At 46.8% G+C, this 9,482-nt stretch overlaps 1 protein-coding gene across 2 annotated transcripts; it reads right to left on the reverse strand.

Annotated features, from left to right (window-relative positions):
* Window positions 1–773: 773 nt before the first annotated feature.
* LOC116640467 (C2 calcium-dependent domain-containing protein 4A-like) lies at window positions 774–3,615 on the reverse strand. Of its 2 annotated transcripts, none has more exons than XM_032417516.1 (2): window positions 2,107–3,615; window positions 774–1,908 (listed from the first exon to the last, which is right to left on the reverse strand). In XM_032417516.1, exon 2 carries the CDS (start codon window positions 1,864–1,866, stop codon window positions 835–837), a length of 1,032 nt encoding a protein of 343 aa, XP_032273407.1. In that variant the 5' UTR covers window positions 1,867–1,908; window positions 2,107–3,615; the 3' UTR covers window positions 774–834. The 2 variants fall into 2 exon arrangements, with proteins under 2 accessions (XP_032273407.1, XP_032273405.1); XM_032417514.1 differs by having other exon boundaries at window positions 774–1,906; window positions 2,101–3,615.
* Window positions 3,616–9,482: the final 5,867 nt, after the last annotated feature.

The following is a 9,482-nucleotide window of genomic DNA, read 5'->3' on the forward strand; positions in this document are numbered from 1 at the left end:
CCAGTGTTCAAAAAATTGACAGTTTCCGTTTCCATTCATCTAGGAAATCCTATTGCAGAGGCATTAATTACTATGTAACTTAAATACATAGCTAGGTGGAAATAATGCCACAAAAATATCAATATGTTTACAGAGGCAGAATGATTTGTCTTCTGAAACAGCAAGATTTCCCAGGGCTCCTTCTGGAGAAGGAAGAAGGGGATGCCAGGATTATCCATTCCCTACATGACCATCCTTTGAAAGATCCTTCACTCCCTTTGTTTTACTTTTCCTTAGCACTTTTTTTTTTTTAAGACTTCACTTTCAAAAGAATCCTGTTTTCTTAATGAGAAAGAAATTCTTTTCCCACCAAGATATCCTTATTACAGAATGTCCGGCTCTGATGTGTGTGCATGAATGAGAATATGAACCTAGGCCACATCAAATATGTAAAGCTGCATATGCGAATCTTAGCATTGGGCAGGATTCCGAAGGAATAACTTAAAAAATAATAAACCTTTAGCGTTGACAGAAAGCAGGGAGGATAATCAAGGCAGATTGGGTGTAGTTCCTTTTTCTCCCTTCCAGCCACAAGCCAACCCTTTTTGCCTTTGGATGTAAAAAAATGGTCTGGAAAAAAGGATTGGATGTTGGAAATACAGAACTTCATTTTTTTCCTTCACTACCAGTAACGGCAAAAACAGACATCTAAAAACTAAACTTTCAATAAAGCAAGATCATAAATAGAAAAATGAATAAATAGCATTTATTTTGTACGGAGCGGCTGTCCGTGTCCGAGTTCCGAGCGGGCGGAGAGCGCCCCGAGGGCACAGACGGCCCGAGGTCCGGGCGCCCTCAGGGGAGCAGCAGGGAGCCCAGCAGCAGCTCGCCCTGGCCCAGCAGGCGGCCCCGCTCCCGGCCGCGGCCCCGCTTCTCCGCCTTGACGCGCACGGCCAGGCGGCGCAGCTGGTCCTCCGACAGCCCGTCCAGGCACACGTCCTGGTCGAAGGCGGCCTTGCGGCTCGGCCGCACCACGGCGCTGCGCTGCGGCCGCGTCTTGCCCGGCGGCCGCAGGACGAAGCTGACGCGGCAGCCGACGGCGCGGGGCTCGGCGGTTCCCGCGGCCAGGCCCTGGGCGCCCAGCAGCCGGACGCAGAGCCGCCCGCTGGCCCGACTGTACTGGGCGGCCAGGCGCAGGGCGCCCCCGGCGCCGCCCAGGGCCACGGTGCCCTCGGCCTCCAGGCACTCGGGCCCCGGGTCGGAGCCAGGCGGCGGCGGCGGGGACGCGGAGGGGGCCCGGGCCGGGGGCCGCGAGCCGGCGCCGCGCTCCTCGTCCTCGTCCCCGCTGGACGCGCCGCGGGCGCGCGCTAGGCCGCAGCTCCTCCGGGCCCGCAGCGCGCGGCTCAGCAGTCCTTCGGGGGCGCGCAGGAGGCGGCGGGCGCCGGGCGGCGGGGCGGGCGCGTCCGGGGTCGGACGGGGGCCGGCGGGGAGCGCGGAGGCGGGGGCGGGGGCTGCGCCCGGGGGCAGGAGCGGGGCGGCCCCGGGGCCCCCAAGGAAGAGCGACTCCTTGCGGCGAGTGTGCGGGCTCTCGAGCAGCGCGCAGAAGCCGTAGGCGGTGCGCGCGCGCGGCAGGTGCGGCAGCGAGAGCGCGGCCTGCGAGCGCGGGTCCCAGTCCGTGTGCCCGGCGGCATCGTCGGCTCCTCGGGGCCACAGGTCCGGCTCGGCGGCGCAGCGCCGGGGCAGAGCCGCGGCCGGAGGCGGAGATTCCGGTACGCAGGGCGCGGGCAGCCGCGGCGGGATGCAGAACTCGGGGATGCGGGCCGGGGTGAGCACGTTGGAGAAAGCGGGCTCCGGAGCGGAGGCGCGCAGTTTCCAGAGGAGCCGCATCCTCCGAGGCTAGGGCTGGGAGCAGTGGCAAGAAGTGCTCCTGCGGGGGAGAGAAGTTGGTGAGTGTGGGCGCCTGGGGCCCCTCGGGAAGTGGCTGGACCGCTCCCCGGGGCCCTCCGAGGGTACCGACGGGCCTACGATCCCTGGCCAATCCACGCCGAGCGCTCCTGCACCCACAGACCTGCCCGCCTTCCATTCATCGGTAGGAAATAAACGAACAAATCGAAATCAGACCTTTCCTTCCTTCTCCAGTCACTCTGGGTCCTGAATTTCAAGTTCAGTGCCAGCGGCCTCCCGGTCCCGGCTGGGGCGCCAGCTTCAGCACTCTGGCTGGGACAGTGGCGCCCCTGCCTTATACTGGCAGCCTGAGTCCCGCCCAGCCGGCCGGGAGCCCAACCCCTGGAGGCACTGGACAGCCCGCCTTCCAAGCCAACCCTGCTCGCCCTGCTCGCCGCGGCTGGGGGCCCTGCAGCGGGTGCTGGGCGTGACCCTCTGGTCAGTCCTGGGACCCGCATCCGCTCGGCGTGCACGGAGCTCCTTACACAGGCCTGTGAAAAGGTTGCAGGTGAAGAGAGGATGCCTGGTGGCCCTGCCCAGGGAGAACTGGCGGCGGAACATGCTGGCGGCCTCTTGGAGAAGATGAAACAGGGTGAGGAACCAGGAAGTTCCCTTTTGCTAGGAGCTAAATCCTGTCATCCTGCACGTGACGGACATGCTCTAGGTGCTTCTATTTTACTGCCTCCACGCACCCGCCATGTGTAGATCAATACGGTTTCCATGATACTCGTGTACTTATTACCAGTCTCTCTCTGCTGGTTGGTGGCCTCCTTAATAGCCTGCTCAGTCAATGCCGTAAATACTGATGAACTGGGTGGATTATGCAAACATTTCTGAATGACTGCAGCCTGTCATCTTTTGTCACAAAAGATGGGGCCTCTGGCTCATACTCGAAAAATAACACTTGATATTCCCAAAGCTACCCCTTTTCTCTCTGTTTCAGCAGGGAGGGACCAGTTAGAAAGCCCCTTACAGAAAATCTATATTGCCTCTTTCCACGCCTCCCATCCCCCCCCCAACCTTCGTTTTCTAATATGAGAAAAAACTGGAAGCCCAGAGGGACTTGAGGAAATTCCATAAAGGTTAAATAAAGCCAGTGAATGGCAGAACCTGGAATTAGCAACTTCCTGTTTATTTGGCTTTGCATGTGATGCTTCCTGCTATCTGAAATGCCCTTCCTCGGCTTTTTCGCTCTGTAGGAACTCCTGTTTATTTTCCATAATTCAGCCAGACAGCATCCCCTTCAGGCCTCTTTACCCAACTCCCCCTCTACAGTTCATCAGTCCCTCCTTATTCCCTCCACACACCTTTTAATACCACCATTGCTGCATTTAGCATGCTGCTTTGGAATTTGGGGTTTACAGATTTGTCTCCCCCAATAGACTATGAGTTGAGGGCAAAGATTGGGACAACTCATTCAGGGTGTTTGGGGGACCTCTTTTGAATGTAGGTAAAATAAAATAAGAGTGCTATGATTCAGAATCTTGGTCTGCCTCCATCCCAGTTGCCCTATACAAGGGACAAACCTAGCTGTCTTATTAATCTTTTATCCAATTCCAGCACCCAGAATACAATGCCAGGCAAATAGTAAGTGCTCAGTAAATATTTGAGTGAATCATATTGTGTGGAATTGAGCTTGATCTACGATCCAGGTCTTATGACTGTCAGGTGCTTTTAACCACATTACCCTCTAACCGCATTATTCAATTTCTCACAGCAAACCAGTGAGGTGGACATTGCTTCTCAGATGAGAAACTGAGACTTAGGTTAAGAGACTTGTCTAGGGTCGTTCAAACTATGAATCACATGCTGTTCCCCAAGTCGCAGCTTTTTGCTAATTTCTTCTCTTTTTCATTCACTCAGTTTAAGATAATTTGCCAAGTCTGTTGTGTGTCAGGCATTGTGTGTGTGTGTGTGTGTGTGTGTGTGTGTGTGTGTGGCTTGTACTGCACTTTATACCCAGAATGTTAATTCTTAAAGTAACTCAGTCTACTGTTAAGTATTTTCCACTATCCTTGCTTTGGAATAAGTACCATTATTTCCAAATCCTTAGAGGTAAGGAGAGTGAATGTTTCCCCTTGGTAGTAATTAATATTTTCTTTCTTAATCGATCGCTCTTCTCCTTTAGTATATGCTTTTTTGATGGGACAAGCATGAATCATGCAACCAGGGAGCAGTAACCATTCCTGCCAAAGCCAAACTTGCAGGCAGAGGAGTCCCTGGGGTCTCTGAGTGCATCAATTCCTCTGATTCTTCAGGCCAGTCAGCAAATTAGTGGGCAAATGGTCTTCTCTCAAGCAGAGCACACCAGCATTATGTCCTACCAATGTGCCAGCTCACTTCAAATCAGACCCCAATGAAAATGGCTCTTCCGCAGGCCTTCGTGACAGGAACACACGAACCTCATCAGTGGTAAATGCCACCAAAAGCAGGATGTGGGATTTGAGTCATTATGCTGCCAGCAATTCAGGTTCATAGCACAGTATAAGCAGAGCTGGAAACCCAGTCTCCATCGAGAGGGTTTTCCAAAACCACTAGTTTTCCATGAATCAACATTCTACAGAAGAGACAGTAAGATACAGGGAAATTAAATTACTTACCCAAGAATACACTCCAATCATTCATTTAAGCCCATAGCTGCAGGCCGTATCCACAGTTAGAGGCCTGATTTTCTTCCTGATTCTGAAATCACACTGGGAAAAAGTGAAAAACAACGTCTCAGTAGAAACTCTGATCACTCCAGTTGTTTGTTTTGTGCCTTATGACCATATAAGGTCCACCATCATCTTGTATTCAAAGCTTTGAAATTGTTATTTTGGAGAAACTATCCCAATGATAATATTAACGTTTACTAAATGCTCACTATATACTGGGTCTTATTTAATCCCTAAACAACCCTCTAAAGAAGGTAAGGATGTAGAAACTATGGCTCATAGAAGAGAAACAACTTGTCCAGAGGCTCACAGCCATGAAAAGCAAGGTTGGGAGTCAAATCCATATCCATCTGGCTCATTCTGCTGTGTGCTTATAACCACTTCCCTAGAGTGCCTCCCTCAGAGCTATTTTTCCTGAATCCATGTCCTCTCTGAGTGGTTAGATAGAAGAAAAAGAGAGCTTTGTTCCAAGGCCTTGGGTTGAAACTGTACAACTATTGTTTATACCAGCACCCAAGAGCTTAACACATGCAATTGTCATAAGCAGGAAATCACTAGTTTTGCACAGTAGTGCTGTATCATTTGTAAACAGAATCCTTATCCTCCCCAGAAGTGTATTTACTCTCTTTATACCATACCTTTTTCCAAAACAGGATTTGAGGGCATTTATGTAACAAAGACCCAGGGAACTTACGGATTAGAGCCTGATGGTAAAAATGGAAAAGACATGCAATTGAGTGAGTAAGGAACCCTGAATGAGGTCCCAAATTGACACGTACCAATACCCATAACCCTAGAATGGGATGGACAAGATATGAAGGCAGTGAAAGAGACTGCAGTGGGAAGGCTTGGGGTGGACCCTCATAGTCCACTAGCTTTGGAAAACCAGAAGAATCAGTCTGAATGTCCAGTGGTGTGGGAATAGCCATGTCTCCTTTACAGAAAAAAATACAGTCGTGGAAAATCATCAGCAAGAAGACTGTTGCAACCAGAAACATATTTCTGTTGGAGCGTTTGATGAATTTAACAATATGCAAGACTATATATCCCTTAACATCACAGTTGGATAAAGATGTGGTTTCCTAAAGCCCAGAACTAGTTGGGAATATAAAACATCGACACAATTTCTTTTTTGTGGGCATTGAAGTTTTTATCAATTTATGCCCTGGTTCATTGGAAGTTAGTTTGAGCAAGCCTACAAATATATGTGTGACATGAGGATAAAATGAAAAAGAAGTGAGTGAAGTAACTGACACAGAAAGAAAATAAGGGTAGGGATGATATGATAAAATCGGAAATGAAGTTATAATGGAAACTATGTAGTGAAATTTTTTCTTGGTAGCTGCCACAGTACTAGAGCATGAGCCCAGGATCTGGCGTCACCAGAGCGGACCTTGAACTCTAGTGCTGCAATTTCCTTTTTCTGTGTCCTCGAACAAGTCATTGCACCTCCAATATGGCTCGTTTTTATCTATTAGATGGGAAAGGTGAACATTCTTTCCTGAAGATAGAATGGGAACTTGCTCATGAACGTACTTTGTAAGTCATAAACTGCCTCAATCCTTTACTTGCTGTTCCCTGCAAGCTTCCCTGTTTCCTCTTCTTTTCATATCATCTCCCCCCACTTCAAGATTCCTACTCATTTTTCTGGAACTCTGTTCAAACATCACGTCGTCCTGAAAGCCCTCTAGGACTGCCCAGGTTTGGTCATGGGCCCCTTTTCTGTGATCTTCCTTCAGCGCGAAGGGAAGGCATGGCAGTGAATTTTGGAGTCTCTGAAACTTGGATTCACAATCCCATTCTGCCGCTTTCCACCTGTGTGACCTTGAACAAGTTAGTAAAACCCTCTGAGTCCAATTTTATGTATTAATCTTATTTTACTTCCATTTTGGGAGGATTAGAGTTAGGACATCGTAGGCACAAAGAACATAATAGGGCTCTGTAAATGTTGGTTATTATTACTGAAATAATTTCCTTGGGTTAAGTTTCCCATGTAAAACTTCCAAAATTTCTTAGTTTGCTAAAACATATTAAGTCCATGTTTACATTTGAAAGCTTTTGAAGACAGCTAATGAAAAACATATGTAACAACTTAAAACAATTCTTGGTCCACACTGAAATAATTGCAGAATATTTAATATTATCCCAGCTAAATGTTTATCAAGCTAACAAATGAAAATCAAGGTTAATTTTATCAATTTCCATTTTTTTTTCCTGAGGAGTGTCTAGATTCTTCTTATTGTTTGATTCTCTCTCCAGATAACTGTCTAGACTAATTTGTGGTTACCTTTTAAGAATCTTCAGCTCATTGGGCTTTCTCCTTTCATGTCAGAGATTAGTCTCCTTTATGTACACATTAGATACTCAATGTGCGCAGTACTTCTAGTCATTTTTACAAATATCGTGCTTGTTTACTCTTCATAACAATCATGTCAATCTAATGTTCATTTTACAGATGAGGACACTGAGACTCAGTTGTTTCCTTCGAGATACCAACACTTGACTGAGTCATTACTCAAACCCCGGTCTTGACTCCATAACTTTTGTTCTTTTCCCAAAACAATGTTTTCCGTTGCTTGTGACCAGGGTTTTATAAAATAAGCTGGAAAATTTCTTAGTGAAAGCAGCTTGCATACAAACCGTCATGAGGAAGCGAGAAGTAACTCAAGAGTTTTAAGCGAATTTGCATGTATCTCCTTTGGGCTACTCTCCTCTGCTTTTGCCCACCTTGAAATGCTGTTGTTCCCAGAGTTTCTTCTGCAGTCCCCCTTCTGCTTCATCCCCAGGGATTCAATTTAATCTCTTTGTGCACACCTCTCGGGGCTGCCATGCTCAGCCTGCCCTCCCCACTCCTCCCCGGAGCTAAGAAGCAAACCTGATCATGTCACTCCCTGATTTCCAGCCTTCTGTGTTGCCCCACTGCCTTTAAGATAAAGCCCAAAGTGCTTTGCCTCAAGTACAAGAGTCCTCACCCTCTGGCCTCTCCCGACCACAATCTCCAGCCTCATCTCCAGCTGTTCCCACCACGCCTGTGACTTCAGTCCCTGTACGTGCTGTTCCCTGAAAGCGCATATTCGCTCACCTCAGGTCTTTGTTCATGCTGTTCTACCTGACGAGCCCAGCTACCATCTGCCTTCAGAAGCCCTCTTCATTCTTTCAGCTTCCCCTGAAAGCCTTCCCTGACCTCCCCAGGTTGGGCCATGCCGTGCGCTATGATAGCGCTTCTCCTATGGTATTCAGGATGTTTGCTTGCCTGTTTCTCCCACAGAGAGTCTCCTTCTCTTTGAAGGAGACTATTTCACCCCCATACCACAGGCCCCGCACAGGACTGGCACGTGGCTGGTCAGAGTTTGCTGAAATTAGGCACAGTCTCGCACTGCTACTTGGTGTTTTTCTATGTGCTCGTGTCGTCTTTTCAAATAGACGTTTAAGTTCATTTGAGGTGAAGAATCACTTTTTATATCTATTCTCTTCCCCCTTTTGAGAGTTTACCTTAATTGTTCATATTTTTGCCTCAAAAGGAACCAGGTGAGAAACTAGTATTAACTTTTCTTTTCCACTCTAAGGACGTTAGTACATTAATTTCTATGATGTTTGTTTTAAAAGAATTGTTATTGCTTAACTCAAGCTATGTACACTGTCGTTAATGTTATTTGAATCTCCTTAGGTCAAATAGTCTTTTAAAAATTCAACCATGTAGGTGCACTTACATTATGCAAGTGATTTATTATGGTAACTCATTAAACCAAGTAGCTGATGTGACTTACTAAATTGATGAACACAGCGGTTAACATGTAGCCACTTACACCTTTCTCACGGGCTGTCTAGAAAACAAACTTCCCGTCTTGATCCCCAACCAACTCCTCCTTCATTCTAGTTGATCACTGATTTATTAGTCTTTTCTCTATGAGCAGTAACCAAATTTTTAAGTATTGCATTCTCTTCCCATCACTAACTACAAGATTGACCAAAAGCAACATCCCTGTTGAACATTTACTTTTCTTTTACGGTCCACAAGATCTAGACCCCATTCACATGTTCTTTGATTTTTCCTTTTTAGGTCTTTTAAAAAAAATTATGTGACATTTAATGAATGCAAAAAAGCCCTCAAAACATAATACAGTGAACACCTGTTTATCCACCAACCAGCTTAAGAAATAAGCTATTTTCAAAACAGTTGAAACCCCCTATAATCCTTCTCGATCCCCTTTTTGTCTCTTTGCTGTCCCAGAGCTAAGTATTATCCGAATTTGGGGCTTATTGTTGTCTTTCTCTAAATATTACTTTTATGCCATATGTATCTATCCCTACAAATTATTCTGTTTATTTTGTTTTTTGAACCTTATAAAAATGTTAAGACTACAAATATTCCTCTGAAGTTTTTCTTTATTCTATTTAAGATTCATTTACATATCTGTGTACAGCTGTAGCTCATTCGTTTCACTGCCAGAGAGAATTCCACTGTACGAACGTACTTTATTTCTCTTGCCGATGAACGTTGGGATTGTCTCCAGCGTTCCCAGTGCTGGTATGATCATCTGTATACATGTCTTCCCAGCCACCTGTACACAGATTTCCTTGAGTACATCTCCAGGAATAGGGTAGCTGGTGATAGGGTATTTGCATGTTCAGTTTTAATGCAAGTCGCTTTTCTCATCAGCAGTCGGTCACATTTTCTGCTGTTCCACATCCTCAACTACATTTGTTTTTTTTTTTTTTTTTTTTTTTTTTTTTTAATTTTTAATTTTTTTATTGTTATGTTAATCCCCATACATTACATCATTAGTTTTAGATATAGTGTTCCATGATTCATTGTTTGTGCATAACACCCAGTGCTCCATGCAGAACGTGCCCTCCTCAATACTCATCACCAGGCTAACCCATCCTCCCAACCCCCTCCCCTCT

The sequence above is a fragment of the Phoca vitulina genome, unplaced genomic scaffold (assembly GCF_004348235.1).
Source record: "Phoca vitulina isolate PV1807 unplaced genomic scaffold, GSC_HSeal_1.0 scaffold20, whole genome shotgun sequence".
NCBI lineage: Eukaryota > Metazoa > Chordata > Mammalia > Carnivora > Phocidae > Phoca > Phoca vitulina.

Excerpts from the sequence above, each read along its gene's own strand:
- LOC116640467 (XM_032417516.1), bottom strand. The coding sequence starts at position 1,866 with ATGCGGCTCCTCTGGAAACTGCGCGCCTCCGCTCCGGAGCCCGCTTTC.